The following is a 14,305-nucleotide window of genomic DNA, read 5'->3' as shown; positions in this document are numbered from 1 at the left end:
TCTCGTTCACGGCAAACAGACCAGCTTTGACAGGCATTAATCATTTCTGTAAACATTCATTCATTTATTCAATAGATGCTCTGATCCAGAATGATTCACAGCGAATGACCAAGACCTACGTTCCTAATGTTAATAAAAGGTGTTGAATGGAGGAAGCACCAGTCTACCACTAAGGCAGGTGGACTGAGGGGGAAAAAAAGCCGTCACAATGGTCCATTTCTCATGAAATAATTACCAGTCCCACACAAACTACGGCCCTGACACAAAACGATGAGAACAATGTCTGAAGACACAAAGACGGAGCGCATGCTCGAAGAGTCACGCCATCCAAGTATAAATTTCATGCTTTGGCTTGAAAGTGAATTTTAGAAGGTGTTGGATATGAGCCTGCCCTGAACTGTGACCCTTGTGTGGGTTATCTCTAATGACACAGGCTTATCCACCCCTCTGCCCCAGCTGGTTGCCTGTCTGTACCATCTCTCACTTCTCTGCATATATAATTAATGAAATGCCCTTTTCTGTTTGCAAAGTGACACTCCCTGGTCTGTTGAAATCTCTGACAGGAAATCAAGAAAGTGTGCCTTCATGAATATTTACAGGGCCTGCCATAAAAATTTAAGGTGCAGAAAATGCTGTCACACAAAGACTATCTTTACACGGCACAATAATTAAGACAAACTATCTGTTTATAGACATTATTTATTGAACACCATGCTTGATGAATCTCTAGTGCAACAGTCACTTGGCACACAGAAACAATCTCTTCAAGCACAAGTAACTTGGATACATGGTGTTTGGCCTATGGTAGATATAGAGGGGAGACAGGATAAAATCTAAATGTACAGAAGCTTTCACCATGAAGATCAATTTAAAAAGAATAATGTAGAAAGAATTACAAGCATATGCGGGTACATATTACAGGCCTACATACTGTATGCCCAAGGGCTGAATGCTGTGATGTTGATAAGACTAAGAGATCATTTCTTATTTCAAATAAATCTTTACGTTTTAGTTTCAATAGGTGCAAAGCCCATGCATGGACCACTGGAATCAGCACAAGCCATTAAAAAGACAAGGAGAGGCAACAGCACTCATTTCTGTTCTGCACAATGGGGCTACGGTAATCTAAAAAGCAGGTTCTTTAAACGCTTTACTTAACGTTTGACCTGAAGTAAATAAAAATGGGAAACAGGAAAGATAAGACATCTCTGTTGGGAGAGAAAACTTGTAACATTAGCTTAAAAATGAGAAAAAACACACTTCTGCACAATCCCTGGTCCCTAGCTACCTGTGTCGCTGTCTCCTAACACAGAGCTGATGTTTTAGGATTTTGACAGGATTTTGAGTTTAGCAGATTCCAAGTGCCAAACCTGACCCTACACCCCAAAACAAAATGCTGGCCCACAACACCTGTACCTTTCACTTCGAATAAACACTTCCTTGACCCAATCAAATTTAATTTCTCATGTTTTGAGGAATAAATACTAGAAAAGCAACACATGCTACAATAAATAATCAAAACTGGTTTAATTGGGCCAATAACCAAATAGCACAACATTAGGAAACCAACACCCATATACATTTAACTCAATGTAGTCAGGTGTTATTACTGCCAAGTTCAATACATACACCAAAAAACAATCGATCAGTCAAAATCTCTTGAGATAACAGACTAACTTTGCTATTCAAAGCACAAATATGTAGTTTCAAGATTAGTGAAAATAGCTTCACCCGTCTTAATCATTGCAAGCATCATTAAAACATAAATGAACTTTATGAATGACAGTATTATAATAATTCAGTAGTCCTCTTTCATAGTGATACTCTCTTGGACAGACAACTAGACACCCCGTCCACTAACAACTTGCATCACTTTATGATGAAGCACGCTAAAAAAAATTTAAAATTAAAAAAAAAAAAAAAACATATTATATATTGATAGTTTTAGAATACAAGCCCAACAAGTTTAACCATTAACCACATTATGAAACTGCGATATCACAAGGTTATTTCTGCCTGAATGGTAAAATAAATATGGGAACCCTCGAATTGAGAGGAATATGACTCCAGTCAGATGTAGCCCTGTGGGGCACTAGGTCAACTCGATTGTAAGAATTCGGCGAATCCAAACTGTTTTAATGTTCATACGCGTTCCATGTTCCGTTAAACTCCGAGATCACGAACGGCTACGCAAAGCATAGCCAATCAGAACCCTGCAAACCAAAGTTTGGTACAACCCATGAAGTGTCCATTTTAATTATGTTTAAAATAAAAATATCCTTATTGCTCAATAATGCGATTCACTCAGTGACTTCATCTGTAAGTGTATAATGCGCAATCATAAACTTGTGTATCGTGATGTCACAGAAAATCTTAGTACAAGGCAGTTTCAGTGTTGAATATATGAAACCCGTCTTGTGTGGGGATTTGTTTCTGGTCAACTAAAAAGTGTATATATCACCTTTCATGGAATTGCTATAGATATGAGCGCTGCGCATGGCCCAAACGTGCATGCACAGTAGTGTTACATTGAGTTTGGTCTTAAATACTTACGGAAAATCCAGCCCAGAAGGGACAAGAATGCCTGACCCTCGGCGAGGTAGTAAGAGCCAATGCAGCGAAACTGACGGCCAAAATCAGACTTCCCAAGACCATCTGCGAAACTCCGAGAGAAAGCATGATCCGTGTCCGAGTCCGAAACTCCCGAAGCCTCGACAGACTTCGGGACAGAGATGCGGGGCTGAGCGAACGGCCCCTAGGCAATGCGCTTACTGGCATTGTTACGACCAGTTAAACTATACAACTCAATTGGAAATGCTATTTCAACTTTAATCCGAGCATTCAAAAACAATTGCAATTAATGACGTCCCGGTGCGTTAAGCACTCTCCAGCTGGAAGATATAGGTGGAAATGTAAAAAGATATGTCGTTTGAATTAAAGCGTGGTTAGAATTACCGACGTCCATAAGTAGCCTATAGTGAGACCAGTAAGATATGCGTTACTAGATTTACGCACAGATTTATTAAATGAAAAGTGTCATTCTCATTTCGTCTATGGAAAAGCGATGTGGGGACGCCAATTAGCTTGTATCATCCAAATCCAATTCAATCGCTGAACTGTAAAGGTGACCAGAATTGCAAAGGTGACAAAAATGCTTGAGTATAGTCCATCAGACCAGAGTGTCCGCGGGGATTCATCTTGCTTCCTTTTACATTTGCTACTGCATGCAGTTTAAAGTATCTTGCACCATTGCTCCGCTGTTCGTCAAAGACTGCAGGCTGGCTTGTGAAAAATTGTCGAACGTGAGAACATTCAAATGCTTGAGTGAAAAATGAGAGGAAACCAACACTGAATAGGCTGTGGCAAGGAACGGATGACAAGAGAAAGCGAAACTGCCGCGTCCAGCTCTCTAATATTTTTATTGCTGCAGTTGTCAAAAGCTGCACCTGCGCATAATCCGGTGTGTGTTGGTGGTTCATTACAGGCAGATGAGTCTTTGAGGCGAATATTCCCTAAACACAGATATCTCGGCTAATGATATAAGCAACATGCTCTCTCTCTCTCTCTCATCTGCCTTTCGTTGATTCGTGTAGGTGTAGCGCTCTCTCTCTCTCTCTCTCTCTCTCTCTCTATCTCACACACACACACACTCTCATCTGCGTTTCGTTGATTCGCGTAGCTCTCTCTCCCTCTCTCTCTCTCTCTCTCTCATCTGCGTTTCGTTGATTCGTGTAGCCTATCCTAGTTTACGGTTGGACGGTGAAAGAGACGCTTTTAGGACAGCCCAACAAGGCAAAGAAAAGCGGTGCACGTTTCTTGGGGAGGCGGGGGATGGTGGATGCTGCAAATAAGGTTACTGTAGCAACGTGTATTGACAATAAGTGTATCATTCTGGATAGACAAGTCATATTGAGCACTCATCACGAGAAAGCTAGATTTCATGCGTAGTAGCTTAAATGTCTTAATGTCACAATTAACTAATGAATATAGGCTACTACAACTAATAATTTCCATTTATTTCGACCGGAGAAACTTGACCCAAAAATCAATTTTGGATCATGGTAAGTTGATTATTTGTTGTTTTGAAAATTGTAATGTTTTTAAGGGCTTGTGTCTACTCTTGTACAAGACACCCTCTACAGTCTTCAGAATTAGGCCTATATGAAAAATTAAAAATATTGATAAGTATTCACCCCATTTGTATTAACCTGAATTGGTCCATGTTCATTATTATTACTCTTATGCTAATGGATCCACCCATGTTCATTTTGAATCCACTTAAGTTCACTTGCATGTTCACTGCAGAATAAATATCACTAATTTTGTGAGGGTCTCAGAACTGTAACAGCCAAACAGGCCTATATACAGTACACTTGCACACCCAACATTACATGTGGCCTTAATAAGATAAATCATCATTCGATACATATTAAACATATCCAAGAACAATAGCCTAATTGCATCACTGGGGAAGGCCCTTTGCCGTTTTTAAGAATGCCCCCAGGCACACACTAACTTGACTACCCTGCACAGAACCCTGACCTCAACCCCATCCAACACACTTTTGAGATCAATTGAAAAGCCAACTGCAACCTAATCCCCCAACCAGTGCCTGATCTCACTAATGCTCTTCTCTGAATGGAAGAAAATCCCTGCAGCCATACTCAAACATTTAGTATACAGCCTTACCAGATGAGTGTAGGTTGTTATAGCAGCAAAGGGTGGACCAGATCCATATTATTATACATAATTTTGGATGAGATATTAGATGACAAGTGTCCACATATTTTTGGCAATGGCCAAAATAAACATATTGTTTAGCAACTTCTCTGGATAACCTGCATGTACTGTGCACGTAAGGTTTGTGTAACTGTTGTGATAATGAACATAGGGAATGTTGCCGTTAAATGTCTTAATAATGTACCTAACTTTATAATGAATGCTTCAAACAAACTTAGAACCATGAGAACTGCTACTTAGGCTACTTGTGAGATCAGCAGTATAGGAATTTGTTTAATTTAGAAAAAATCACAGCACATGCACAGTGAACGTAAAGGAGAAGTAGACCTACTCGCCAACACCTATCCTCTTTGTTGTGCGGCCCAAGCTGAGCTTTTTTTATAGTGATAAGCAAGGCTAAAAATAATGACCGTACGTCATCATTGTACAGGCTAGATATCGACATATTGTATCAATAAGCCTCCGTCCAAGTATTCATGGTGGTCAGGTGTTTGACTCATTGGTGCTGAAGAAAAAATAGGCCTAGTGATGTTGACTGCAAAACAAAGGTGAAGTTAATAAGATTTAGCATCAATTTCAGGAATGGAAAGCAGGCATGAAGTGACTGAATAATTTTGGTTTGTGGAAGGAAACACTTATAGAGCAGTCTGTGACCATGCTTTCGCATCATATAATATCCATGCTTAGGATTTGTAGAACCCGACTACAAAAAAGTGGCTGTCGTTTGTGCCTATGCTGAGCAGATGCAAAGATAAAACATGATTGTTGTGCCCTACGTAAGCCTTCTGCAAGCTGGAGGCTTTTAAAACGTAGAGGTTGTGAATCCAAAGGAACTGACCCCTCAAAGGTACAGCCAAAGAAGCTAAAAGATGTCATGAAGTTTTTCCCAGTTCCATTTTGCTCAAAAGCACCACCTGCTGTTGTGATGCAGAAATAGATTTTTACATTCATCATATGCTGAAACATCTGACTAGTACACACCACTGCACTTACAGGCCCAAGTTGCAAGGTTCTAAACCAGACTTGTTTAATAAATAATTGAACTTCATGAATGGCCATTAAAAAAGACAACAGTGTGAAACAACGATATCAGTGCCTAATTAGCTAATTATTAAATACATGTACAAATAGATCATCACCACACTTTACCTGCAGTCCGAAATGAGAAGAAAACATTTATATCGAAAAGAGATCCAATTCTGCATGTGTATCAGTAAAAAAAAGTATATTAAGTGGCAACATGACGCCATTTACTTTAAAAATGATTTTATTAATCAATACAGTGGTATACTTAGAAATGTGTTGCAAAGGAAAAAAAGGAAAACAAAAAACAAACAAAAATATTATCAGCCACACGTGAAGAAAAGCTAATATCTGATTGAAGCCTGTGTTATAATCTAAAGAAAATAGTACTGATGTGCCATAATAAATTGTCTATTAGTACAAAAATACATTTCAGGGCACACAATACAGCATCCAGTATCACAAATGAAGGAAGGGAACACTTCTCAAAGCAGACCCTTTAAAGTACACATTGTTTAAATTATTTAAACCAAGCACTTTTTTTCTTTTGTAAATAAGCATACAAAGGTTTTTGTGACCATTAAAAATGTTTACATGTAGTGTGTATATACTGGTAGAAAAGTTGGATTTATTACTGATAAGTTACAAGTTCCAAGGCTCAAGGGTATAACCAGAATACAAAGATAACCAATTTAATTTCTTTTTTCTTTTTTTTTTAGAAATATTTTTTCTCAGTTTAGTTTTATATAAAATAACAAAGACATACAAAAGTTCATTTACAAACCAAGAACCAAGGCCATATATGCTAGCATTATGTACAGCCATATTTTAAACACTTCAGTTTTTCCTTTTTTGTTTCATATGCATAGCAGAAAAAGAGAGCATACCTTTTCCTCAGCCTTGATTATTCTTGTGTGCTAAACCCAAGTTTAATTATACAGTGGGTTGACAAAATGGCAAAAGACACCTCTTCATTTTTTCCATAATTTATCATAACTTAAAAGAAATCTAAAGTATTTCAGGTACTGAAAATAGTGAATAATATGCAGATAAGGCATCACTGCTTGTTAGTGTAAAATGGAGATTTTATGTGTGTTGGACTGAGCAGGCTTCAGGACCTGAGTCATAGCACATGCATAGATCTCTAGACAGCAGGAGAGTTCTGATGTTAAAAAAACAATGTAAAAGTCAGTCTGCTTATTAATAAGGTAAAACAGTTTTAAAACATAGTTCTAAACCAAGAGAGCCGGTTGGAGGTACGAGCTGGATCAGTAAATCCGTTTGCAATACTTCAGCTTCATTTTTTTCCCCAATCTTGTCTGTTCCAGTCTCCAGACAGCTTCCAAAACACCACTCTCATTCTTCAGGCACAGCATTTCCAAACCTTCACAAATCCGTCAAAAAATGTGACCACAGTCCTTACCTGTGCAACTAATGGCAAAGAAAAAAATTGCTATATGCAGTATTATTTATATTATTACTAAAATTCATATATATGTATATATATATATATATATATATATATATATATATAAACCATTCCATTTCTTCTTTTTAAATATCCTTCAAATTAATGATGAATGAAAAATCGTCACATCATCACAAAGCAGTTTTTTTGTCAGACTAGGAAAACTTGGCGCATAAAATCAGATTCAGCAGTCTCTGGCACTGGGCATGCATTCCAACAATGGTTAGAGTTACTACTTTTAAATTTTTATTTATTTTTTTTATTATTTTTTTCTTTTTTGCGAGCCTTTAAGCACCAAAAAAAATAAAAAAATAAAAACAGCACTTTTTGAATGTGAGCCTCCTTCGTTCCCCTTGCGGGTTTTGTGGGTGTAGTAAATGCCCTTGGACTACAGTATTAAGGGTTAATACTTCATTGAGCGGTGCGCCAGGGGCGAGATGCTTATCTGTTGTCCCCCAGTTTTCACATTCTTTAACAGACCAGCTGTTTCCCTCTTCAGAAGTGGTCGATGAGCACAGACACACAGTTTGCTCCAACCAGATAGTTGGGATCTCCTGGGAGAGATTTGTTCTGCCAGCTCTTGGGATCACCTGGAGGAAAGGCAGAGAGAGGGGAAGAGTATATAGCAAGGGGAAAGGAAACGATTTAAGGAGAATTCTACATTTAATCAACGACCTCACCCTTTCAAACATACTCAAACTGAACAGGGATACTTTCCAACTACTGAAATATGCGTGAAAATTGCATGTCGTTCAGCATTTCTTGCACATACGTAAGTTCACTCCAACTTCACAGTTCTGTGGGCCAAAACAGAGCTTCTAATCAAAACGACCTGCAATTTATACCGTTTGAAAGCACAAAGCAGCGGAGTAAGCTTTCACACACCAGCTTCTCCCAAAATGACTCGCACCTTGGTTAAATTTAACATTTTGCTTTGTTTTGAGTAAATCTGCATGAGGACACAGATGACATAGGGATGTGCAAGTCTCTTTACAGGACCTCACATTGGCAGTCTGCAGACCTTTGGCAATGTCAACTGAAACAGAATGTGTTGGCATCAAACATTTCTACTGCACTGAGCTCACTTTCAAACGATCCAAGACCAACTAATCCATAGCCCATCCCCCCCTTGAGCAGCTTCGCTTGTAGCTCAGAGGCTTCACTTGTAGGTCCAAATGAACTAAAACTTCACTTTTTAAAAATCAGATCGGGCAGTCAGAATACTAGGTGCCAACCTGGTCTAAGGGTATGTGATTTTCAGTCTGTGGGTATGTCACAGTTTAGCAAAACTTGGCCCTTTGGCAAATCATGGAAAGAAAAAAGTGACAGCAATGATATACAGTCAAATAATTTTCTGGTACGACTTAAATTTTTCATTAGAATAAAGTGTTCTGGAACTACTGTGCACTAATACATAAAACATGGCAGCATGATTTAGCTTCCATTAAAGCAGACAGCTGGGACTGCAACACTGCACAATTTCCCACACATTACATTTCACTCTGGCAATAATGAACAGGACATTGTGCTTTCAAATAATTGCATTAGTTCCTTAAGCAGGCAGCCACACTAATAAAGAGTTTCGTGAGATTGCCAGATCAAACCACTTCATCATACTGCTCACAAGTGGCACACTACGTTTGCTGTAATTTGAAAGATTCCCAATGGGAGGTGGGAGGGGAGCATTTTTTCAGTCTTTGTGAATAGGATTCTAAGGGTTAAATGGAAATGGAAAGACGAGAGATTTCGGAGAGCAGAAGCAAGCGATCTGCCAGAGAAGACGCACGACGAGGCTACTTGCACACACAATGCCCCCGGAACAAAAACAGCAATTAAAAGCTTTTCCCAAGTTCAAAGCCCAATTTAAAGGACAGAGTCAGAGTCTGGGACCTCAACTAGCCTAAGCGAAGGGAAAGAAAGGGTCTTGTTTTACGTTAAGAGGATTAAACCACAGCCCTGTAATCTCTTCAAGCTGAAGCGGGAAAACGAATGAGGCTTGGGTTCCATTTGCTTTGTAGTCCTGCTCTAAATGAGGGATAATTAGCAGCCGATCCACCGCGCAGGCACGTTTACAGTAAAGAAAGAGTGCGGTGGTTTGCTTCTCAAGCAGTACTTGTACACAGATACGCTTAAATAACTCACTGACCACTCGCCATTCACTAACAGGAAAAAGGAAAATGATGATGCCACTGATGAGTGAGGATCATCACAATGAGTGCCGTGTTTCAGTACTGCCATCGGCACGTGAAGGACGGCTCGCATTCAATCCAGGGCAAAGAGGGCCTGGGCTACACGTCCTTTGCTTTTCAGAACCAGCTGTCGTATTTTGTCATAGTACGCCCAGATATACGGACGCTGTTAAACGGGTGAACGGTTCATTGCTAATAACTGTACGTACTAAAAAGTGTCACAAGCTGACTTCTAACGGTCTAAACGGACAAAAGACGTTCAGCAGAAGAAATAGAAGGTGCGAATAGCAGTGCGAAGGTGCTTTGATCTGGAAACCACAGAAAGTGAAATAAGATGAAAACAAAATTATTAACGCCAAAAAAAAAAAAAAAAAAAATTGATCTCCCCAGGTGAGCCGCAACCCAATCAATTTCAAACAGCATCCCAAAGACCCACAACCAAAAGGACAGAGGAGGCAGCGTACCCGACGAGGAGTCGGAGGATTTTAGAGCAAAAGACCAACCGTCGGGGGTCATAGACGCACAGTGAGGTAAGCGCAGCTCCACCGGCTTCTGGAACTTGAGGCCGTGCGGGCCGCACATCACCAGGGGGCTGAGCAGAGTCTCTCCTGTGAGGTCACAATGGCAGGGGCATGAGGTCAGAGATCACATGCACAGGAACCACCCTCCCCTAACTCCACAACGCCCAACACCCAGCTCCTCAGAGCACTTAGAGTGAAACTGTGTTCTTCTTCTACAGATTGGGGGGGTTTATGACTGTCTGAGTGGATGGGGGATAGAATGAATGCAGCCTACTTTCAGCCCAAACTGAAAGTTCTGATTACAAAATGACAATAACCTTAATTAAAAGAACCTTCATTCATTTTTGTCCAAAAAAGTGTTGGTGAGAGAATTAGTGGGCTCTAATAAGGTGTCTGAGTAACTAATAATGAACTAATAATGAATAATAACTACAGCTAAGAACCTAAAATCAGTAAATCTGGAATTTGAGAAAGTTAGGCCGACTCCATACTGTTACTTTCTGTAACGCTTTCCAAGGTTTACAGTGGACACGCGCGAGCACAAAGGATTTCTCCAGTTTTCCTGCTTTTATAAAGTGTGAAGGGCTGTTTGAAGAGAGCGGCAGGGCACTGACCCTTCTCCTTGTCCAGGGGCGGCAGGATGCTGTTGTCCCGGCAGACCTTGAAGTAGATCTCCTGCTCCACGCCCTCGGGGATGGCCCCCTGCGGGATGATGATGCTCACGCCCGTCTCGATGGAGCTCAGCACGCCGCCGTTGCTGTTGAAGATGCCCCGGGCCGTGGCAACCACCGTGTGTCCTTCGTCCTCCTCGTCATCCTCCAGTGCGCTGGGGCTGTGGGGAAACACAGCCACAGGAGAGAGGGGAGTCATTTAATTTCAATTAATGTTTCATCAAACTATATTTTATCAAAAAGACAGAGAAAAAGGGAAATAAAATGTAGGAACAGGAGCAGCAAGACTGCATTTAAAACAGATAATATCATTAGCTGGTATTGTATTCATTGTTAGACTTAATGTGGCCATTTTCGTGCAGCAAAAATATTCTGCAGTAGTGACTGTGAACACTGCTGCCAGCTTGGTGACTTCGTCAGTAGATTTAGCGACTTCAAATCCCTTACTGACTTTATTTCCAAAAAGAGCCTATCGACAAATCTAGGGACTTTTTTGAGCAGACATCGGCATCCTTGGAAAACAGTCACTAACGCTGCTCAGTAGGTCTGTCATTTTTCTTGCACTCACTATCATACTGCGTCTCATATAATATAACAGTGGCTGGTTAGTGAATGCACAGAAGCTACAATCAACTGTCCACCAGTGAGATGCACATTTTCTACTGCAAATGAGCACATAATGATGTTATAAATATGTAAATTAGCATACTTCTTCAGCGCCTTTTTGAGCATGTGTTTGCTACTTTTCGTGGCAAAAAGTTGGTAACCCTGTCTGTGAGTGTTGATGGTCCTGTCTGTGAGTGTGGGCGGTCCTCCCTACCTGACTGGAATGGCCTTGGGTACAGCATTGATGTTGTTGTGCTGGTATTTGGGCCTGTTGTCCAGGGTGCGCGTGAAGGTGTCCAATCCACTGTCCAGTTCCACCGGCTGCGGGGAGCTTTGGGGCTTCGTCACGCTGTTCGCCAGGATCGGGGGCGGGACTCCGCCCGCAGGCTTGGGGGCGGGGTCGACCTTGGGCAGCGTGTCATTGGGCAGAAGGTTGTGGTTGAACTTGGGGCTCTCGAATTTGCGCTCGAAGGGCCGGGCCGAGCTGGTGTAAGGCTTGGGGACGTAGCGGTTGTAGCTGGAGGTGGCCGGGGCGCCCGGGGGCTTGGCGGGGGCGTCGGTGCCGTTGACCGGGGACTTCTCTGGGAAGCTCTTCTGGGGCAGGTAGTTGCTCTGCACCATGTCTTCCCTGCTGTTGGGTCTCAGTGCCGACGGGTCCGGCTTGGCTTTCGGCGACCCGTGAGGCTCGGGCAGGGGGGTCACTGAACGGGACAAGAACATTGGGAGAGGCGCAGATGACTTTAAGCTCTTCATTTAAGATGCCGTCTGGCATCCAAGTGTAGCAAAGAGACCCCTTCCCTTTTTAAATTAATACTGCCATATCTATGTGCATGCTCTGCTTTCTAGAACACCTTGGCGGTGTACGCGCCATACTAATACACCCACATATATATATCTGCATTTCAACAGACTGAGTTTCTACTACAGCTCAAACACTGCTCATTCTGCAACAACACTGAACTTTTCACCTACACCTGCCCGGGGTTTATTAAGTTTGATTGGAGATAAATGGGAGCGATCGATCTCCAAATGTTTTGTTTGCTGGCTCCTGATGAAAGACGACAGATGCTTTTGCATTGCTAATTCCAGTTCTGGAGAAATCGCAATGAAAAGGTCACGGCTAATGATGCTAATTACCTCTGCCCTACTGCATGTCGGTTTTAACAAATTACCCATAATATGAGAACAGATTCAATGGTATTTCGCAGAAGATAAATAAGGCTACTTTAGCTTGACTTGTCTGTGCCCTGGCCTACCCAAGTGCATCAGAGGCTGGTCAGTGATTGGCTGATATATATTTGCATAAATTACCCAGTTCACATCAGGCAAAGCTCACCTACAGCAGAAGCGGGTCTGTGGACACATGGCTTATTCAAACTCAACTCAAATGTCAAATTTCAACCATTATGTGGCTGTGAGTGAGAACTTAAACTATCTGGTCATTAAAATGGGTCCCAGTGAAAGCCATGTTGTTTTCCTTTCCTTGAACCACTGGCACTCTAGAAAGAGGTTCTGCCAGCCTGTTTTTGTGCGTTTCAAATGTTACAAATTCAATTTACATCAGAAAAAATAATTCAAACGGATGGTTGCTCGAGCGATACCTTTCAACAGTGTAGTTCAACAACATAACTATTTTTCTTATTTACATAAACAGGAACTGTGAATAATAACATGTCAAAACAAACAAAAAATCTATGAATGTGCAAATACTAGCAGAGCCATCACACATTCTGAACTGTATAAATTGCTTTTAAAAAGCCTACTTTTGTGGAAATCATTTGCAGATATGTAATTCACATTTCTGTCAAGAAAAACATCCCATCTACCAGGATGCATGTTTACAGCTGTGATGATACATTTTAAAATAAATACATTTACTTTTGGTATGACTGCCAAAGTCAATCAATTATCTTCCTGGAAACAGTGCACTGAAGAGACGCCTGGCAGGACTCACCTTCAGGGGTGACGGGTTTGGGGAGAGTGGCGGGCGGGGCAGCTGGGCCGGGCTGGCCGTACTGTAAGGGGGGCGGGGTTATCTGGGGTACGGGACTGGCCTTCTCCCCCGAATCCGGCCTGGTCCAAACACAGGTACAGGACAGGCACAAGCAGTCAGTCCCTGGCCATGCACAGTGTGGACATACTGACAGTGTGCAAACAGTGAGGCACGGACGCAGGCACAGGTACAGCAGCCCAGAGAGTGTGCACATACACTGAACAAGCTCTAGCCCACAGGACAGCCCCAACACATCACAGCATGCCAAATTACTGTTATGGGATAACAATACATCCCATTTCAATACAATTAAAAATAAAAAACTGAAAGGACTATAGTAACAAACAGACTAAAAGACTATTGACCATAGACTACATAGACACTGACTGTACAAAGACACTACAGTATTCCAAAACACCTTAGGGGCTGTTGCAATCTCTGTACACAGGAAACAAAACGGTACGCACAAATCTACCAAATTTCAGCAGTGAAATTTGCATCGGGTAACAGCACAGTGGACCGGCCGCTGAAGTGTAGCTTCGAGAGGCCCATTCTTGATATTGCAATGAGTTCAGGAGTGCAGTAAGTTCCATACACATCGTTAGAGCCATTTCAGACACTCACCATGCAGATGCTGTTTGTTTCTGAGACAGACACACAAGCACTGCACAGCGTGTGACTCGCTAAGAGACCAGCCGTACTGCACGATGCGGTAAGAGCTACAGAGGCAGTCGATTCTTACCACGTTTGACTCCTTTTCAGGTGGTCAAAGCTAGTGTAAGTACCAAGAAATCTACTGAGGGGGTCAGGGGGTCATGAAGACAATGTGAAATAGACAAAAATGAAGGAACGGTATGAAATAAAAAGAAAGGGAAAGGGAAAGGTAAAAGCTTCTCCAGGGCACAAGGGAACACAAAGGTCCAAGCATATTAAAGTTGACAGCTTGAAGACAGGGGAGAAGGACATTAGTGAACACCACTCACTCAGGAACTGAGGTTACATATTCATGCACTGAACAAATGAATTAAGGGAGCACCCTGATGATGCATGTTAACTGCAGTTAGAGGGCCCGCTCTGTGCTAGTGCAGTACATG

General features: G+C 41.6%; 2 protein-coding genes across 17 annotated transcripts in view; both read right to left on the bottom strand.

The window, feature by feature from the left end:
• The window catches only part of LOC118214810 (protein FAM189A1-like), a 107,645-nt gene extending 104,038 nt beyond the window's left edge, over positions 1 to 3,607 (bottom strand). Inside the window, exon 1 of one of the 2 annotated variants that reach the window (XM_035395057.1) lies at positions 2,554 to 3,607. In XM_035395057.1, the coding sequence (XP_035250948.1) occupies positions 2,554 to 2,778 (225 nt within the window). In that variant the 5' untranslated portion in view covers positions 2,779 to 3,607. The remainder of the gene's footprint in view (positions 1 to 2,553) is intronic. The other variant, XM_035395056.1, reaches the window with a different exon arrangement.
• A 2,382-nt stretch (positions 3,608 to 5,989) lies between these two features.
• The window catches only part of LOC118215021 (tight junction protein ZO-1-like), a 116,527-nt gene continuing 108,211 nt past the window's right edge, over positions 5,990 to 14,305 (bottom strand). For 8 of the 15 annotated variants that reach the window (XM_035395373.1, XM_035395383.1, XM_035395376.1 and 5 more), the window contains 6 exons: positions 13,954 to 14,007; positions 13,173 to 13,291; positions 11,433 to 11,919; positions 10,556 to 10,773; positions 9,885 to 10,028; positions 5,990 to 7,821 (listed from right to left, as the gene is read on the bottom strand). In XM_035395373.1, the coding sequence (XP_035251264.1) occupies positions 7,727 to 7,821; positions 9,885 to 10,028; positions 10,556 to 10,773; positions 11,433 to 11,919; positions 13,173 to 13,291; positions 13,954 to 14,007 (1,117 nt within the window). In that variant the 3' untranslated portion in view covers positions 5,990 to 7,726. The remainder of the gene's footprint in view (positions 7,822 to 9,884; positions 10,029 to 10,555; positions 10,774 to 11,432; positions 11,920 to 13,172; positions 13,292 to 13,953; positions 14,008 to 14,305) is intronic. The other 7 variants (XM_035395378.1, XM_035395388.1, XM_035395382.1 and 4 more) reach the window with 4 other exon arrangements.

This window comes from Anguilla anguilla, chromosome 16 (genome assembly GCF_013347855.1).
Source record: "Anguilla anguilla isolate fAngAng1 chromosome 16, fAngAng1.pri, whole genome shotgun sequence".
NCBI classification, from domain to species: Eukaryota; Metazoa; Chordata; class Actinopteri; order Anguilliformes; family Anguillidae; genus Anguilla; species Anguilla anguilla.
Note: the sequence above shows the minus strand (reverse complement) of the source record. Positions and strands in the feature narration are given on the sequence as shown.